The sequence below is a fragment of the Muntiacus reevesi genome, chromosome 12 (genome assembly GCF_963930625.1).
Source record: "Muntiacus reevesi chromosome 12, mMunRee1.1, whole genome shotgun sequence".
NCBI classification, from domain to species: domain Eukaryota; kingdom Metazoa; phylum Chordata; class Mammalia; order Artiodactyla; family Cervidae; genus Muntiacus; species Muntiacus reevesi.
In genome coordinates, this window is record NC_089260.1 from 11,691,855 (window position 1) to 11,705,350 (window position 13,496).

General features: G+C 40.3%; 1 protein-coding gene across 2 annotated transcripts in view; it reads left to right on the top strand.

Moving 5' to 3' along the window:
• Window positions 1-3,165: 3,165 nt before the first annotated feature.
• INTS8 (integrator complex subunit 8) overlaps window positions 3,166-13,496 on the top strand; it is a 41,928-nt gene continuing 31,597 nt past the window's right edge. Inside the window, exons 1-7 of one of the 2 annotated variants that reach the window (XM_065902471.1) lie at window positions 3,166-3,442; window positions 5,735-5,909; window positions 7,606-7,746; window positions 8,047-8,118; window positions 8,813-8,864; window positions 9,782-9,964; window positions 13,378-13,485. In XM_065902471.1, coding sequence (XP_065758543.1) covers window positions 3,313-3,442; window positions 5,735-5,909; window positions 7,606-7,746; window positions 8,047-8,118; window positions 8,813-8,864; window positions 9,782-9,964; window positions 13,378-13,485 — 861 coding nt within the window. In that variant the 5' untranslated portion in view covers window positions 3,166-3,312. The remainder of the gene's footprint in view (window positions 3,443-5,734; window positions 5,910-7,605; window positions 7,747-8,046; window positions 8,119-8,812; window positions 8,865-9,781; window positions 9,965-13,377; window positions 13,486-13,496) is intronic. The other variant, XM_065902473.1, reaches the window with a different exon arrangement.

Sequence of the window (13,496 nt, forward strand, 5' to 3'; positions counted from 1 at the left end):
GGCCACAAGACGGCAGTGCAGACATCAGCAAAATACTTGACTGAATACTTAAATATGCATTCATAATTGAACCATATTGTATTGGCTTTTTAAAAATTTTGAGATAAATGAACTGAATTTACATTCATTTATATTTATATGATTTTTCAGAGACACTTTTATGAAAAAATCTTTAGGGTACACTGCGTGTGTGCTCAGTTGTGTCTGACTCTTTGGGACCCCGTGGACTGTCCATGGGATTCTCCAGGCAAGAGTACTGGAGTGGGTTGCCATTTCCTCCTTCAGGGGATCTTCCCAACCCAGGAAGCGAACCCAGGCCTCCTGTGTCCATGGGATTCTCCTGGCAAGAATACTGGAGCGGGTTGCCATTTCCTCCTCCAAGGCATCCTCCCCACCCAGGGATTGAACCCATGTCTCTTGCGTCTCCTAGATTGGTAGGCCAATTGTTTACCACTAGTGCCGCTTGGGTACATAATAGTAATAATATCTCTATGCATTTTGTTTCCATTATAACTCTATTTTCCTAGTGCGCAGAACTGATTTCAGAAGGGAAAAGTTAATAACTTACTGGAAAACCAAGAATGCTGGGAGGATATAAGAGAAAATATTCTAAGCTGTCACGAAGCCTTCTTATATCATGAAGCTATCGTGGGGAGACTGACCAGCTACTACGATCAGCATAAAACAGAAACTCCTGCTTGAGTCACTGCACACACAGAAGACTACCCTTGCAAGATACTCTGCAACACATACCATCATAGTAAAAATGTTTCCTAGATTCCACTTACTCTCATGATATAGATACATCTGGTGCCACCTCCTTTGTCAATTTTTTTCTTGACATAAAGTTAAGCACTCCAGTGCCTCTCAGGCCCTGTGACAGCCTTCAGGCCGTTTGATTGACAATTACACTTCCCGTCCCATCTTCCTTTCCCTTCCCATAGTTCTTCTCCAAGGGGAGATGTAGCGTCCAGTATCTGGGCAAAGTGAGGCGCTGTTGCTGCCCGTCGACTATCCTACTGTTAGGGTTTGCCGGGAAGGCGGCGGGCCTTGTTAGGTTTCCGGACTTCACTTTAAAACTGGAACAGTCCCGGCCAAACCAGGAGAAGCTGGTCGCTCTACTGGTGTCCAAAGGAAACAGGGTAATCCAAGAAGGTGTTGTGGAGAGAGAATGATGGAGGAAGTGTGGCAAAATATTCACAATCGAGGCATCTGGGCCAAAGGAGTGTGAGAGGTCTGTACGCTGTTCTTGCAACCATCCTGTAGGTTTATAACTATTAAAAAAACAAAAAAACCCAACAGCAAGGTATCTTCTTCTTGGCCATGCTGTGCGGCTTGTGGAATCTTAGTTATTTGACCAGGGGTTGAACCCTGGGTTCATGGCACACAGCGATGAAAGTGCTGAGCCTTAACCACTGAGCTGCCAGATAATTCCTGAAGTTCAATTCAGTCGCTCAGTCGTGTCTGACTCTTTGCGACCCCCATGAACCACAGCATGCCAGGTGTCTTCTTTATGAAGCAGAACGCTAAGTTTGGCCTCTGGGATCAGATAAAATGGAAACTCAAGTCCCTATTTTAATACTAACTAGATGTGTGATTGCCAACATCCTCTGGATTATCGAAAAAGCAAGAGAGTTCCAGAAAAACATCTATTTCTGCTGTATTGACTATGTCAAAGCCTTTGACTGTGTGGGTCACAATAAACTGTGGAAAATTCTGAAAGAGATGGGAATATCAGTCCACCTGACCTGCCTCCTGAGAAATCTGTATGCAGGTCAGCTAGCAAAAGTTACAACTGGACATGGAACAACAAACTGGTTCCAAATAGGAAAAGAGTACATCAAGGCTGTATATTGTCACCTTGCTTATTTTAACTTATATGCAGAGCACATCATGAGAAATGCTGGGCTGGATGAAGCACAAGCTGGAATCAAGATTGCCAGGAGAAATACCAATAACCTCAGATATGCAGACGACACCACCCTTATGGCAGAAAGTGAAGAACTAAAGAGCCTCTTGATGAAAGCGAAAGAGGAGAGTGAAAAAGTTGGTTTAAAGCTCAACATTCGGAAAACAAAGATCATGGCATCTGGTCCCATCACTTCATGGCAAATAGATGGGGAAACAGTGGAAATGGTGACTGACTTTAATTTGGGGGGGCTCCAAAATCACTGCATGCAAAAACCACTACAATATTGTAAAGTAATTAGCCTCCAACTAATAAAAATAAATGGAAAGAAACAAAAACAAAATCACTGCATGGTGACTGCAGCCATGAAATTAAAGGATGCTTGTTCCTTGGAAGAAAAGTTATGACCAATCTAGACAGCATATTAAAAAGCAGAGACATTACTTTGCCAACAAAGGTCCATCTAGTCAAGGCTATGGCTTTTTCAGTAGTCATGCATTGATGTGAGAGTTGGAGTATAAAGAAAATTGAGCACCGAAGATTTGATGCTCTTTAACTGTGGTGTTGGAGAAGACTCTTGAGAGTCCCTTGGACTGCAAGGAGATCTAACCAGTCCATCCTAAAGGAAATCAGTCCTGAGTATTCTTTGGAAGCACTGATGTTGAAGCTGCAACTCCAATATTTTGGCACCTGATGGGAAGAACTGACTCATTTGAAAAGACCCTGATGCTGGGAAAGATTGAAGGCAGGAGAAGGGGATGACTGAGAATGAGATGGTTGGATGGCCTCACTGACTCCATGCAGATGAGTTTGAGTAAACTCCAGGAGTTGGTGATGGACAGGGAGGCCTGCAGTCCATGCTGCAGTCCATGGGGTTGCAAAGAGTTGGACACGACTGAGCGACTGAACCGAACTGAAATCTCAGAAATGGAAGCCGGAAAATTGAAATAAACAAAAACAGATTTGCCTAGATCACAGTCTGAACCTGTAGCGTTCACTAACGTTTCCGAAGACTCTGAGGCCTGCCGAAGAGGCTGTTCTGTCGGCTGGCCAAGAAACGCCCAGGAAACAGGGAAAGCCAATACAGCGACGCAGTTCACCCTAAAGCCGTCTCCCAGGGTAACTGGGAGGAGGCGTGGCCTGGACATAGGCCACGCCCTCCTCGTCCAACTCGAATAACGATTGGTCTGAAAGCGCGGCGGGGGTGGGGTGGGGGCGGATCCAGAACGCCCAGCCCCGGTAGGGGGTCAGGCCGCCATTTTGGGTTGTGTTGGTTTCCGGGACGTTCCGCGTGCCTTCTCGCTTCCGGGCAGTTCCGCACGTCAGGGGCCCCCAGGGTCCCGCGTCCGAGCGTCAGGTTGGAGCCAGGAAGCGTCCCTGGGGGTAGCGGCGGCGGGGGCAGGATGAGCGCGGAGGCGGCGGACCGGGAGGCGGCCACCTCCAGCCGCCCCTGCACCCCGCCGCAGACCTCCTGGTTTGAGTTCCTGCTGCAGGAGTCGCTGTTGGAGAAACACCTGCGCAAGCCCTGCCCGGGTAAGCGCGGCGCCCGTGGCCCGGGGACTGCCCTCGGGGCTCCCACCGCCCCGCGCCTTCCTCGGCCGCGACTCCGCGGTCCGGGGAGGCGGGCCTCGGGGCCGAGCTCTGGCGCCGCCCGGTCTCTGACTGGGCATCACACAGGCCCGCGCGGGGCGCAGCTGCGGGAGGCAATAAGAATAGCGGGAAACAGAGACCCTCCCGCGCCCTCCCCCTTTTCGTGTTTGCCGTCTTGTCGCCTCTCTGGTGGCCTTGTGACCGTGCTCGGCTTGGGGCCTCAACCCTCCCATGGGGCTGAAACCCGGACAGTTTGGGCAGGGAATGCGGTCTGCGCATCAGCTGTTCAGAGGCTGGTCCTGACGCTTAATAACTATCTTAGGTCCTTATTTTAACTGTTTTATTTCTCAACGAGGGGATTCTGCTGACTCAATTATTCCAAAGTTGGGCTGTAAATCAAAGCGAAAACTTCTGAAGGCAGAAAATGCTATCACAGTTTCAAGATGGTTATTCTATAATGATGTTCATGATTGATACCGCAGTTCAGGAGTGCCGTTTAGGGAAGGTGGGAAATAACGGATATTTCTGGAAAGAGGTATTGGCCTGAAAAGGTGAATTCCTTGGATGAAATTTTGCTGACAGAGTTCGAATCCAGATGTGGCTTGTTCAGTCTAATCTGCTGGCCATAACTGGTGGAGATTCCTGGGCGAGAAGTTGGTGTACTTCACGTGGGCGGTTTTACCACTGTATTGTATTAATGTGCTTTTAATTCATTGCTTTTGATGAACGTTGGCTGAGTGTTTCTGGGTGCTTCATGCTTCATATCTGCATTCTTGTATAATTCCGTCTTCATGATAGGTAGGTGATCCTCTATTTTGCATAGACAGAAACAGGTGCAGAGAGGTAACTTGAGGTAGGTCCCACTAATTAAGCGTTAAAGCAAAAATTTTAAACATGGCATTTCTTTCCCCTAATTGACAATTGTTGTTTGCTGAACTGGAATTTGTAACTATTATGTTCTGTCCTCTAAAGTGCTTTCGTCTGCAAGAATCTGTTATCTTTCCTTCTTACATCCTTCCTGATCTTTAGTTTTAATAGCCAGGCGCACTTCTTGTGAATCATAATCCTTAGTCATTGTAACTACACAACTGTTTGGATCCCCTTTTTTACCCCTTAACTTTCAAGAAAGTTGAAGACTAGTTGATTTATGATGATTTGGGTGTACAGTAAAGTGGTTCAGTTATATGTATTTACCTGTTCTTTTCAGATTGTTTTCCATTGTGCATGTGCCTAGTCGCTCAGTCGTGTCGCTCTTGCGACCCCATGAACTATAGCCATGGGATTCTCCAGGCCAGAATACTGGAGTGGATTGTTACAGGTTATTAAAATAACCTATTTGAATATAGTTCAATATCGAGTATAGTTCCCTGTGCTGTGTAGTTTTGATATATTGATATGTAATATAGTTCAATATGTTGATGTTGAATATAGTTCCCTGTGCTATATAGTAGGTCCTTGTTGTCTATCTCATGTATAGTGTGTATCTCTTAGTCCCAAGTTCCTGGTTTATCCTTAACCCCCAACTCCTTTGGTAACCATAAATTTGTTTTCTTTCTGACTCTATTTCTATTTTGTAAGTTCATTTGTTTTATTATTTTTAATTCCACATAAAAGTGATGTCATATGACATTTCTTTTTCTCTGACTTACTTTACTTAGTATGATAATCTCTAGGTCTATCCATGTTGCTGCAAATGGTATAATCTCATTCTTTTTTATGACCAAGTATTGTTTCACTGTGTATATGTACTGCACATTCTTTATCCATTCATCTGTTGGTGGACACACAGGTTTCTTCAATGTGTTGGCTGTTGTAAGTAGTGCCACTGTGAGTGCTGGTGTGCATGTATCTTTTTGAATTAGCTTTCATCTTTTCTGGACATATGCCCAGGAGTGAGATTGCTGGATAATATTAATTAAAATTATTTTCCATTCCAGGTTATTATTATTATTTCCATTCCAATAATTACTAAAAATTAATTAATTTTTTAAACTAACGTCTGTATTGTTTTTCATATTTGTAGACTTTTAGATGATGGCCATTCTCACCATTGTGAGGTGATTGATTCCTCAGTGTAGTTTGATTTGCAGTTCTCAAATAGTGATACGGATCATCTTTTCATGTGCCTATTGGCTTATTTGGGTTCCTTTTGTGGCCAGAAACCAATATGGTGAATCCTTTTGCATATTCATAATTAGACCTTAAGTTCAAGAATTGCTTTCTTTTAAATCCTAGATCCTGCACCAGTTCAGCTTATAGTCCAGTTTTTGGAACAGGCTTCCAAACCTTCAGTTAACGAGCAAAACCAAGTTCAACCTCCGCCTGATAACAAGAGAAATCGTGTTTTAAAGCTACTTGCTCTTAAAGTTGCTGCACATTTGAAATGGGACTTAGACGTATTAGAGAAAAGGTATACAAGATTTAAATGAATTTTATAAAAGATGTAAATGAATTTATTTTGAGAACTCTTAGATATTTTGGTTTATTTCAGTATGTGTTCTTATAATACTGGTCTTTAAAGTGAAAACTACTTTTCTGTGTATTCTTGGTAAATTATGCAAGTATTTTTCAAAAAGTATAAGAAAATATTTGACTGTTGAATGAATTTAAATCACCTTCAAAGTATAAACTTGGTGTTATCAATAATGAGCCAGTTTATTATTTTTATTTTTTTGATGTGCTAAGTAGAGAAAATCCACGCCTGAACAGTTTTAAATCTTCATTTTACTTTTGCATATCTGAGGAAAATAAATAAAAATTAATGATGAATTGTACATAATACTATGGTACATATTATCTTTGTTAAATAATTCATTTAATTTTACTGGTCATAAATCAATCACTGTCTCTTAAACTTTTAAACTATCTTATTAGAATCAGTGGTTATTTGTTTATAAATAAATATTTCAAATGCATAGTTATGTAATAATTTGTTTTCACCTCCTTCTCACAATTTAAAGAGAAATACCTTATAGAATATTTGGAGAAATTCAGAAAATAAGAAATAATAGGGAAGGGGAAAGAAGTGTTTTTAACATTTTTGTGTAATTTTTGTTGTTTTCCTCCGTATATATATATTTTTTTATTTTGGTTTTCCTCCCTATATTTTTAAACAAAGTTGTGAACATACCTTGTATACTGTTTTGATTTTTTGTTTTGTTTTTATTTTTATTTTATTTCATATAGCAGGATATCATGAGCATTTCACTAGTTTGGTTTTTGGAGATTATCCATTGTATAGATAATTTATTGTTCCTCTATTGACATTTTTTTTAGTTTTTCTCTAGTTTTTCATTTTTATAAATCATAGAGCTTTAAAATGTCTTTGTCCATAAGCTTTATATAAATTTCGGGAGTTGCGTCCTTAGTATAGATTGTTAAATTGCCAGGTCAAGTGGTGTAAACATTGTTAAAGTGCATTATGCATATACTGGATTGCATTTCCAGAGAGTTGTATTCGTTTATACTAACACTAGTAGTATTTGAACACTTTTTTCACCATATGTTTTCCAGCATTGAATAGTAGGATTAAAAAAAACGGTTTGCTCTCTAAGGGGGAGCTTATCTGTTAATAGACTCAAGGCTTAGCAGCAGATAGCAATGTGTGCAGAACAGTATGATGTAAATGATAGAGTTGGAAAATTGAGCACTTGACTGGATATTTGATGATAAACAATAATTTCTTAGATGTGAAATTTATACTGTCATTATGTTAGGAGGTAATTTTTTGGAGATATGTTCTGAAATACTTGGGAAGAAATGATTTACTATTGGGAATTTACTTTACAGTAATAAGGAAAGGAGGGAAGTGGGTGAGAGTAGAGAGGAAACAAGATTGGCCATCAGTTGATAGCTGTTGAGGCTGGATGATGGGCACACTGGTGTGTATTATATTATTCTGTCTACTTTTGTATGTATTTAAATTCTTTTCATAATAAAAACTTAAAAGATCTTTTGGTAAATTTTCAGTTACGTTGTTGAGACAGATTAATAGAATGGCCCCGTGGATTTACTACTTAAACGATTTAATTATTTTTAGCAAAGACACTGAATTGTGCATTGCGTACTTGCACAGCTTACATGTCCTCTGACTCTTCCCTTTTAAGTTTGTCTGTTCCAGTGTTGAATATGTTGCTGAATGAACTGCTGTGCATCAGTAAAGTTCCTCCAGGGACGAAGCACATGGACATGGATCTGGCCACCTTGCCTCCAACCACTGCCATGGCCATCCTTCTCTACAACAGATGGTAAATTTTTCATAAGCCTAAAATATGCTGGGCTGCCTGGCTTTAATTGCATTCTGACTTCAGGGGTGTGCTTTTAAGTCATTCTAGGGATCTGTCAGAGGATCTTGGGAATAGTGAGATGGTGGAGAAAATTATGACTGCATAGATGAAAAGCATTCTGATAGAGACGTGGATGACTTATAAAGTTTTTATTATATGTCAGAATTTTGGATAGTTTATAAGTTTTCTAGGAAGTACTAAAAAATACTTGAAGTGACATAATGTATTAAATTTTGTTTTTATTTGTCTTTTTTTTTTAAGGGCAATTAGGACAATTGTTCAAAGTAGTTTTCCTGTTAAACAGGCAAAACCTGGACCTCCTCAGTTAAGTGTGTAAGTTGGCCAATAAAGACCCTTACTTGGCACTTTTTTGTCAGGTTTTTTTTTTTTAATTTTGCAAGTTTTTAAGAACTCTTGGTACAGAAGGAATAAAGCAGAAATCAGAGGGCAGAAGGCCTGCATGCAGGTAGGTTTGGAGGGGTTAGAAGGGTGAGCAAATCAGGGCTTTGGATAACTAGAGTAGAGAGCTCTGAAAAAGGAGGGGAGCACTTTGTAAACTATGCCTTTCATCTTAATGTTAGCTGACCTGCTTCTGGGAATTAAGATTGTTTTCATTTAATTAAATTTACTTGAAAGAGATATGTTTGTTTTGTATGTGGGAAATTTTAATTTAGAGTGCAAAAGTTAAGTACAATAGTTTGATCAGGTCTGGAGTTTCAAACCTAGTTCTTAAATTCCAAGTAGTAGCAACTTACCCAAATTTGGAGCTAGAGTGTAGTTTCTAACTTGATATAAATGAGCTTTTACTGCCAGAAAGTTTTATTTTGAAATTGAGGGTTTTTTTTTTAATGCAAAGCAAATGAAAAAATAAAAGGGGCATCATCATAATTGAGTTTAAGCATGAAAAGTAGTATTAGAAGCATTTTTATTTATTTAAATTCAGCCTCACTGTCAAGAATGATCTTTAAGTTTTGAATTTTCAGTCTTTCAAGTAATAGGTGATACTCTTCTATCATTTCTCTTTTAGTATGAATCAGATGCAACAGGAGAAAGAGCTAACGGAAAATATTTTGAAAGTGGTGAGCATTGGTATTGGTTACACTGTAACCTTTCTGGGATGTATTATATTTAGAGGATGTATTATATTTAGAGCATGTATAGGTGCTGCTTCTAATGTTATATATTAAGACTTGGCATGGTCTCGATGTGATGACATTTAGACTTTGACTGTTAGAAGGTAATTTGATAATATTCTAAATTGACACGTTCCTTTTTTTTTTTTTTTTTTTTTGGGCCATGCTGTGTGGCTTTTGGGATCTCAGTTTCTCAATCAGATTGAATCCAGGCCACTACAGTGAAAGTGCCAACTGCTAACCACTGGACTGCCAGAAATTCCCTAAAACTACTTCTATATTCAGAAAAATAGTTATTTTTAAGATTGCTTTTAACATAGTCAACATAAAAGTAGAAGTCATAATTTAAAAATGATCTCTTTAATTCTTTATTTAATACCTACAATGTATCAGAGATACCACCCAAAGTGCAGAGACTGGGAAAGGAGAAGGAAGATAACAGACTGTCTGTATCTATATACAACAGATGATGTATTTTGAATGTGGAAGCAAAATACCTGTGTTGTTGTTATTATTTAATGCCTAGTAAAAATGACTGGCACATTGAAGCATACAAAACATTTCTTGAATACATCAATGAAATGGTATAAAATTGTAAGCATTTTTCATCAGTAACTTTTATATAAAAGAAAAATTTCAATCTTTTCAAATTTGTGTTTTCAATTTCACAATAGGAACCTTCTGAATTTTAAAATCTGAAGATAATTTTAGCAAATATAATTTCACTCTTGCTATGTTAGATGCATTTTTAAAACAGACTACTAGTACATTAAGCTGCTAAGTATCCTGTAAATATTTTTGGTTGCTGTAGTCCAGTACTGCCATTTTTGTGTTTTAAAATTTTGTTTATTGAACTTTTGTAGCTAAAAGAACAAGCTTCTGATTCTATCCTGGTACTAGAGGCAGCCCTTAAGTTAAACAAGGATCTTTATGTCCACACAATGAGAACACTAGACTTACTGGCCGTGGAGCCAGGCATGGTCAATGGAGAAACTGAGAGTTCCACTGCTGGATTGAAAATCAAAACCGAGGAGATGCAGTGCCAGGTATTTATTTCAGTGTTTAATCAATGCATGGCAAAATTTTGGAAAATCTTACATAAAATCATCCTTATATTTTTAATTAGAGTTTATTTCTGCCCTTGTCCCTTTGATTTTACTTCTGATGTTATTAAAACTTTGCATTGTTTTTAATTGTGAATTTTATAAGACTTCTCTTGAAATTTTTCTGAAAGAAATGGAAGGAAAATTTCTTATGATCTTTTGTCTCCAAACTAGTTTCCTGGTTATATTTAAGAGACTGAGAATGCAAGGAGTAATAATATGAATGAACTGACTAACAATTCATTTACATTGTAAAAAATCTAATCAGACTGAAAAAACAAAACTAATACTGTGCTAGATTTTGAAAAATGTAAGGCTCCTAGAGAAATCCCTGGGTTTTCAGGGATCTTAAGTCTGCCTGCTCTCTGTAGCTCTGCACCCTAGTTTCTTTGTTGCTTTCAGTTGTTTTTTGTTGGTAGATATTGTATATATTGATAGCTTCTTTTTCCTTGCTTGATTATAAACTCTCTGAGGTCTCTCTTTTTTAAAATATGTTTGTATTTGTATCTTCCTTACTTTCTAGCCCAGAATCTTGAGTATGATAGAAATTTTAAAAGAATTAATGATTGCCACTACAGTAGAGCCTTCTATGTTCTATATTTTCTTCATTGTGTGAATTGGCATAGCATTTTAAAAAACTAATCTTTTTGGCTGCGCTGGTTCATTGTAGCTGCTTGCGGGCCTCCTCTAGTTACGCCGAGTGGAGGCTACTCTGTCCTTGTGGACCACAGGCTCATGGGCTTTGGTGGTTGCGGCTCATAGACTCTAGAGCACAGGCTCAGTAGTTGTGGCACATGGGCTCAGTTGCCCCAAGGCTTGTGAAATCTTCCTGAACCAGGGGTCCAGCCCACGTCCCCTGCATGGGCAGACAGGTTCTTAACCACTGGGCCACCAGGGATGTCTGGCATGACTTCTTTTATCATTATTTCCCAATCTTGAAAGAGCTGAAATAGCTCTGACTTTTAAAAGGGTTGAGAGGTACCTTTTCAGATTAGCTGGTTCTGAAGTTAAAGATAATCCCTTCTCAAGACTTGCCGAGATGGCGTCTCATAGAGTAGGAGTCGGAGTCATGAGGCATTGGCAGTTGGTAACCACTTCACAGGCTCCCCAGGTAGCTCAGCAGTAAAGAATCTGTCTGCCAATGCAGGAGACGCAGGTTTGATCCATGGGTGGGAAGATCCGCTGGAGAAGGAGATGGCAGCCCACTCCAGTGTTCTTGCCTGGAGAATCCCGTGGACAGAGGAGCCTGGTGGGCTACAGTCCATGGGGTTGTGACAGAGTTGGACACAACTTGGCAACTATACAGCAACAACAACTCTGTGTTTGCCTGGAAAGGGGAATTATGTGTGTCTATAACATGTGTGCAAATATAGGTGTGCTTGTGTGTATATAAATCTTTCTCTGTTATATACACACACATACTTTATTTTAAACTTTAGCACTCCTTTATCCTAGATGGAAGGAAGCACTTTAGAATGGAAATCTGCCCAACATTAAGTGTGGATTAAATACTGTAAAGCAGTATTCGAGAGGCTGAGGAAGAATTAATCTTGATTTGTTGAACAGGACAAAATAGTATCTGTAGTCCGTATCAGTGAAGAGTAGTTTGGTCAGGAATATCAGAGACTTACAGCTTAGGAGTTTGAGAGAGGAATGAGTATCTGTTGGCTCAGGTTGGTTTGGTGCAAATGGAAATAAATGGTGTGGAATGAAATTTAATTCTACATCTGATGTGTATGGGGAGTTGAGAAAACTGGTGTGATTGAAATAGAGAAGAATAGAGGTTTGGAGAGAAAGGGCAGTCCAGATTCTGAGATCCTTGAAAATCAGGCTGTGGGGTTTGAACTTTCTCCTACTTGGGGGAATAAGTTGAAGGCTTTTTAAAAAAGTCAGATTGAGAAGGCAGACCAGTCGGCCTTGTGAGGAGTAAATCTGAGATAGAATATTAGGAACCTGAGGGTCTGGCTTCAGGTTTGGACTCCGCCAGTGCTTAGTTATATGCTTTCAAGTAGAAATGTCATTTTCTGGGCCTTAGTATTCTTATTCAATAAAATGGCCAAGTTCAACTCAGTATTTGAATTCTTCATTGGGTAAATCTAGGCCACCTGATGCGAAGAGCTGACTCATTGGAAAAGACCCTGATGCTGGGAAAGATTGAGGGCAGGAGAGAAGGAGATGACAGAGGATGAGATGGCTGAATGGCATCACCGACTCAATGGACATGGGTTTGGGTGAACTCTGGGAGTTGGTGATGGACAGGGAGGCCTGGCGTGCTGCAGTCCATGGGGTCGCAGAGAGTCGGACATGACTAGCGACTGAATTGAACTGAACTGAACTGAGGTGTCTGTTTAGGAATGCTCCTGGAAAAATATGCAGATTCTGTTAGAAAAAGACAACTGGAAATGCGCTGTCATTTTATACTCATTCGTTCATATTTCTCAGTGTTTTATTCTGGCCAGTTCTTTGATAGTAGACATTTGCCCCTCCTACCCTTTTGGAGACACTCCTGTGACTGTCCCCTTTTTCATTGTTAGAAGAATTCCCTACCTTCTGAGACTTGATGGGAGGGAGAGCCTGTTTCCTATAATAAAACTGACAACTCCAAATATTAGTGTTCTCTAGCCTTATCCTGCTGGAGGGCAGGCACGTCACAACGGTGTGACAGAGACATTTAGACTGAATTAGGAGCTAGCTGGGCTCGCCTGGTGGCTCAGCAGTGAAGAATCTGCCCGCAAATGCAGAAGCCACAGCAGATGTGAGTTCGATCCCTGGGTTGGGAAGATCCTCTGGAGAAGGGCATGACTACCCACTCCAGTACTCTTGCCTGGAGAATCCCAGGGACAGAGGAGCCTGGCGGGCTACAGTCCATGGGGTCGCAAAGAGTCAGACATGACTGAAGCGACTTAGCACGCACGTGGGAGCTCGCTAGTCAGTCAGTGAAGTTTCAGGGATGATGGAGAATCCATTGCGATGGTGAGTAACTGCAGCAGTGACAGGGAAGTCTAGTTCCCGAGGCAGCCCTGGCAGGGGTGGAGCCGCTGCCTGCAGTGTCTGGTCGTGGTGGCCGCAGTCGCCAGATCTGTGGAGTTGGGTTGCGGCTCTTGTTCTGGCTGCTTGCCTTCCATCTCGTTTTCCAGGCCTGATTCTTTGGCTTTCCCAATAATTCTGTAGTTAAATCCCCTTAAGTCAGTCAGAGTTGATTTCTGTTGCTTGTGACTAAGAACATTGACTGTTTTACTGCTCATTAAAACATTGTTTTCTTTTTTGCTACATGTGTAACTGTGTTGCTGAGATAAAGGTGATTTTGAGTTTTGTTAGCTCTTAAGTTCATGAAAAATCACTGATTACCATTTTAGGTGTGTTATGATTTGGGTGCAGCATACTTCCAGCAAGGCTCTACAAATCCAGCTGTCTATGAAAATGCCAGAGAAAAATTTTTTAGAACCAAAGAACTAATTGCAGAGGTAAATACAGT